Source organism: Oryza glaberrima, chromosome 8, assembly GCF_000147395.1.
Source record: "Oryza glaberrima chromosome 8, OglaRS2, whole genome shotgun sequence".
Classification (NCBI taxonomy): domain Eukaryota; kingdom Viridiplantae; phylum Streptophyta; class Magnoliopsida; order Poales; family Poaceae; genus Oryza; species Oryza glaberrima.
Window position 1 is genome coordinate 13,959,091 of NC_068333.1, and position 6,560 is coordinate 13,965,650.

The 6,560-nt window shown below is 39.9% G+C and overlaps 1 protein-coding gene across 1 annotated transcript; it reads right to left on the bottom strand.

Annotated features, from left to right (window-relative positions):
* Positions 1-219: 219 nt before the first annotated feature.
* LOC127783388 (uncharacterized) lies at positions 220-6,068 on the bottom strand. The gene is made up of 9 exons (XM_052310655.1): positions 5,689-6,068; positions 5,526-5,603; positions 2,527-3,060; positions 2,252-2,354; positions 1,792-1,892; positions 1,503-1,677; positions 1,035-1,205; positions 846-946; positions 220-731 (listed from the first exon to the last, which is right to left on the bottom strand). Exons 1-9 carry the CDS (start codon positions 5,971-5,973, stop codon positions 675-677), a joined length of 1,605 nt encoding a protein of 534 aa, XP_052166615.1. The 5' UTR covers positions 5,974-6,068; the 3' UTR covers positions 220-674.
* Between the last annotated feature and the right edge of the window lie 492 nt (positions 6,069-6,560).

The window sequence follows — 6,560 nt, forward strand, 5'->3', positions numbered from 1 at the left end:
CAGCAATGTGCCTTGTTAGTTGTTAGAAAGCATACAGCAAGATCTAGTTGAGATGGATATAGTATTGGACAATGCTTTAGCTTGCTCATCTGAGAATCACTAAAGTCAAATTTCACAGATGAACAAAAATTATGACAGTATGTTTGGTCTCAACACCCACTTTGAACTTCTACAGCAAATGCATGTAAAATGTCAGTGTACCATATTACAGATTACATGCACAATGAAGCATTCCATTACCTCCAGAACTGTTCATTACAAATGCAGACAGCGCTACATGCCAACAGTATATCCCAGTACATATCAGTCCATTTCATTTTGTTACAACAACAGAAGCCAAGTATTTGAAGGATCAACATCAACTAAGGAAACAAGGTCAAAGAATGAGTTCAGCATACAATTTCTTTTGAATTTGTTATATTTCTAGGGGCACATGTAATATACATATATTTATAGGTTTTGTATAACAAGTGACTGACGCATGGCACACCTGTTTACAAGGATACATCCTACGAGTTCTGTGGGTTTACCTATATTTTGCGCAGCTGGCCATGTCACATGGCCAACCTTGGAAAGTTTGTTCAGCTCAACTCAAAAACCATCTGAGGTGAACATATATTGTATCATTGACTCAGCATCGTATTGAAATTTCAGGAGCTTCACTGTTACATAAACTACTGATCATGGTGAGAAAGGAACTCTATGATGCATGGGTAAACTTCATCCGTTGCCTGTACAAGGGACAAACATGTGTAAATCATGAGTAAGAGGATGACAAAAAGATTTGACTTTTCAGAATTGGAGCAGCAAATTTTATTTTATGTGAAGAGACTGAGAATATGTACCAGTCGACCTCCAACTAAGTCATAGTGTGCATAATGAGGGCCTTCTGGCTTTCCAAAAACCCCATATTTCACCATGTGCTGAGGTATGAGCTTGACAGTTTCTGACAAGATGGGAGTATGATGTACAAAAAGTTAGCAATCTTCATAGAAGCAACTGAGATAGCAGACAAGAAAAGCACCACATCTTACCATAAACGGCTTCAGGAGGACAGATGAGATCTTTATCTCCAGCTAGTGCTAGGACAGGGGTCTGACAATATCGCAAATGATCTTTGTATGAGAAAGTTTCAGTTCTATTGCATAGCCCCCCTTCCCGAAAAGCTGTTGTAAGTTGAAGGACAACCTTTGCAGGCACTGTACCTGCAAATTACATGATAACAACTTAAATGAACATATCCAACCCCATTGACAAAAGTTGCTGAAACAGACATCCCATATTTATATCATAGCATAAAAGGTTAATAATGCAGTGTATTATGAATTAATTCTGGAGTACAGAAATCCTATATATGGATACTATGGCATATATACAGTGCTGTGTGTTCTTGAACAATATTCTGGCAACACCCTTTAAAGTAACATTCTGGCAAAGCTGAAATCTTAAAATGCATGACATGCAGAATCCAGTGTGACAGTGTGTAATTAAAGAGTACTCACAGAAGTTGTTAAAAACAAGCTTGGACAACAACTCCGGGTGCATCATATCCTGTGCTGATATTTGATGATTAAGCCAGGAAAAAAGATAAGGTGGACCAGATGCCCAGGGATATGCTGCCGCTAATAATGTACCCAATGGAACAGCAGGGACATTAAGGGCTTGCGCAGGATGAACCTGAGAAGTGAACTCATTAGTTTTATTCATGACAATGAAGGAAGAAAAACTTTAAAAATGAAAAGTAATAAACATCTTTATCAAGTTGAAACTGTCAATCGACTACGAACTCACAAGTGGCAGTAACATCTTCAGTGATGAATTGGATGTCGTGTAGTCAACAGAGGAAGCCAAAGTAACAATAGCCGCTAAGTTTGATGGAACTCCTTCGAAACCTTTGAGATTAAGGGAAAAATAATAAGTCGTGATTTTAAAAATCCACAACCGAAAGATAGTAGGCTGAGCTGTAAACGATCATGATATTGCTTATCAGATGAACAATTTGACTGTGTTTCTAGAATAAATATAAAGGTAAAACTTGTAAGATGTCCAACAATCTACCGTTAACTCCAGAAAGCTGAGCAAAACAAGCGCAGTAGTTGTTGATTGCCTACAGCTAGAATGTTCCCTTTACATTGGATAATTGAATAGTGGCTCCAATTCTAGCAGCAGCAGTAGAATTATACTTCCATAGAAAAAGCAACAGTAAAGGACAGGCAAACAGTCATCAGCAAAATACAGTGTAATGTCTCACCATATTTTGACAGCATTGCATATAACAAAATTCCTCCCATTGAGTGTCCAATGGCAAGCAGCTTCCCATCTTTTACTCTACTATGTTGTCTAATATATTCCACCTGTAGTAACTGTGTGTCAAGCGATATTCCACAAAAACAATCTTATAGCACTAATGATGAAATTATCAAATGGAATAATTAAAAAACACTGTTACACTGTTAGCTCACTGAATATAACAACAGTGCCAACTATTCAACAATTATAGCTCACAAAAGGATGGTGACGCCTCACCGCAGTAGGTATATCCTCCTCCAAGTAATGGTCGAAGTCCCAATTATATTCAGAATTTAGATTCATCTGAGTTGCCACAAAGTGTTCCCATGAGTCAATCTGCTCTTGAAAGTTCTTCAGAAGACGCAGACTTTCTTCTCTCATTGGACCAATAACGGCAGAGCTTTCTACCATTTCAGATAGAACCGAAATCTTATCTGTGATCTCATGAAAATTTTTATTTAAACTAGCCTCTTCCAGAAGTTTTGAAATTCGATCAAAGAAACTAGTCATCTCCATCAGTAAAGGTGGGTCATCCAACGCAACTATTCCAAGGTCATCATAATCAATACCAGAGAAACCAGAACTTTGAACTGAAGCAACCTCCAATGTGCTTGATTTATCAAGAGCCAATGTGCCATTAGATATATCATCGAAAGCGCCTGATGGAGATGAAGCAGAATTATCATGATCACGTATGCTCAGACCAGAACCTCTCACTTCGACAATCCATGTATCAAATCCCTGGTTAGACATGTGACGGGCGAATGAGGCCTAAAAATAATGAGGGGCACCATTAGTATGAACGGCACAGATAGAAAAGAACTTGTTAGCAGAACACAAGACTGCCATCAGTTGTCACTATAGTTGAGGGAGAGCGAAAGATACAACTATTAAAAGAAAAAGATAATGAGATCCTTGATAATCAATAGTACTAAACTTGTAGATAAAACTGTAGCAAGAACACGAAAAATTGAGCGCTTCTTTATCACAACCGTTTTTTTGTGGCAGAAGTTTTTACTGGTTCTCCGGGAAAGTATGTTGGTCTTGCAGAAACTATTATGGGATTTCAACTAATCCTTTCCGGGGAATTAGACGCCCTACCTGAACAAGCTTTTTATTTGGTGGGTAACATCGATGAAGCTAGCACGAAAGCTATAAACTTAGAAGAGGAGAACAAATTGAAGAAATGAAATTAAATGTTTATGCACTAAGCGAATCATTTGGGATTGTGAAGTGAAAGAAATCATTTTATCTACTAGTAGTGGCCAAATTGCCATATTACCAAACCATACCCCCCCCCCCCCCCCTCCCCCCAATTAACACAGCTGTAGATATGGGTCCCTTGAGAATCGCCTCCTCAATGATCAATGGTTAACGGCGGTTCTGTGGAGCAGTTTTGCCAGAAAGTTAATAATGAGATCATCATTTTAGGGAATGATGTGGAACTGGGTAGTGACATTGATCAGGAAGAAGCTCAACAGGCACTTGAAATAGCCAAAGCTAACATGAGTAGAGCTGAGGGTACGAAAGAATTGGTTGAAGCGAAGCTAGTTCTTAGACAAGTTAGGATACGAGTCGAGGCTGTTAATTGGATTCCCCCGTCTAATTGAAGACAACCCACATTATCTAAAAAAATTGAAGACAACCCAACAGTTTAGTTGATAACCTATACTCCAAATACAAGACTACCATGACTTGTAACCTATAGTTCTTTTGCAACTTGAACCGCATTTTACTTTCAATAATATGAGTTAGATGCAACATAACTTCATTTATTTTTCTATAAAAAAATAGATTAACTTTATTACAGCTTATAAGAAAACAAATGAAGCTCAAGAAACTGAATATTCAGCATCCTCGGTTTTTTCCTCTTTGGAATGCATTTTTTTAGTTGTCTTGATGCTGTTAATCTTATAATATGAGTTAACCCTATCTTCCTTATTCATTGGAGATCATGTTAACAGGGAGTCAGGGACTGTTTCCTCGCATGTGTGAAACAAACAAGAAAATAGTGGGCAAAAGATTACAGTGCTTACAAAGAAGCAACTTTACATGTGATATGACGCACTAAAATTGAACCTGGACATATATGGAATTATGATATAGTAAGTTCAGTAGGTCATTCAACAGTGGCAGAAAAGATAGGAAATATTACATCCGTCACCAAGACCAAGTAGCATATACACTTCCTAAAAGGCGTTGCACCCAGCGTCAAAATATGTGCCAAGTGCACCGGGTGATTTATGAAAAAAAAATGAATTTTCCATTCGGACATGGCAGGCATCACCTGAAGCATGTTCAAGCTAGAAACAATATAACCAGGGCAACTGTGCACGCATGTCATCATGCCCATTTTTGCAACAGCACACGACACTATAACTGTAGCTACCATCATCCTCACCTTTGAGCTTGCCATCACCTCTTGCATCTCCCACTCAGGTGCTTTCTCACTTAGTTTGTCACCTCCAGGCTCTAGCCATCTAAGTATCTAGTCGTTCCTAAACTATAATCGAGGAAAAAAAATGTATTTGTTCAAGGAAAATTTTGCAGTATTTGTTTATGCTGATTCTTCTCATCATGCTTAAAAAGAAGAATTGGAACATAGAAATATGTGGCTTTCATGGTGTTGACCTAAAGCCACTAATATCTTGCTTGATAGCACCCTTCAAAAACATTCTTTTCTTCAAGACAAATAGTCAATAAATTTAAGGATCTAAAAACTATTGAAGGTCAAGATCCTACTATACTTATGCCTTTTTTAACAGAACCTCATGGATGTATGTTGATAATGTGATAGGCCTATGAAAGTATGTAACTCTGTATGTAACACATCACTTTTTGTAATTGTGTTCAAGAAAAATAACTTTGTAGTTGGATATATGCAACTAATGTTTACTTTGAAAAGACAATAAGTTCCAGATTTTTCAACAGAGTTAGATGTATTGCCCCCACTCCCCAGTATACATCATGCCTGTCAATGCCATATCCATCCAACTTGGCACATGGCAACCAAATTGACCCTCAACTTACAATTTGCAGGAAAATTCCAAACAAGAGTAGTTTCAGCAAACACCATCGCTCTCTCCCCATCCCAAATCACTCCAAAAACTTGAGCCATGCATTTACATGATTCCAAGACTCTGGCCACCACTTCCTACCATCTCAGTGTTTAGTTTCAGGCGAGGAAATTCTACATCAGCAGAAAAAGAGTTGCAGTGAGAGAAATCTCTGCTCACCCCGGGGGAGAGATCGAACCCGATGGCGTTCGTCCCGACTCCCGACAGAAGCATCAGCGGGTGGTTCCTCGCCGGCGCCTGCACGAACACGGGCGAGATCAAATCAAATCAAGCACGGCTCTGGAAATTGGAAAACAACGGGAAGAAGCACCACCGGTCGTACATGAGGCGGCGGCCTGTACCGCCAGAGCGCGAGACGCCACCCGGCGCCGGAGACGGGCGCGTGGTGGAGCTCGTCGGCGGTGCAGACGGGCGGCTTCGCCGGCCGCGAGGGGGCCGCCGCGGAGAGGTGGATCGGGGGCGGCGCGTCGGCGCGGATCGCGCAGAGGACGCGGCGGCGGAGGCGAGCGGTAGGAGGAGGGGAGAGTCCCTCGGCGGAGCTCCGGCGAGCGCCGGCGCCGGCGCCGGAGATGGGCTGGAGAAGCATCGGAGTTGCCGTTTTGGGCATTTTTTGGTTTTATTTGAAATAAATTTTTGGGTCGTTATAAACGGCGCTCTTTCTGCGCTTCTTTCAGCCATCAACCTGGCATAAACACTTTAAACAGTCTGTTAGCATTAATTATATACTACTAGTGGTAGTTGCAATTTTGGTAATGTCGGAAAAAAATCAGTTTACTTCCAAAAAAAATACACTTTATGTAGAATTAGGAGTTAACACCTTAACCTTTGCAATTAAGGTGACACATGATGTACGTGCCTTATGGTTTACAATATTGCACCGTTATCTTTCAATTTCCACGGTAACATTATACGGTAACTCTATCATTTTTTTCGTGCTAACCATGATAATATCGGGAAACGGTAACCCCTACCGGAACAGTAAGGGAAAACTTAGTATTAGGTGTAGCCCATAGCCATTTAATCAAAATACGAGATTTAAACTGTTTGTCGCAACAAAAGTATCGTGGTTTAAAACATACTAGTATATCGTATACTTCAGTACATAGACGATCTCAACTCCCAAGGTAAAAAAAAAAAAGAAGTTTTCTTGTTGTGTATATGCGACACCTATTGTGTTAATTGAAAAGATATATA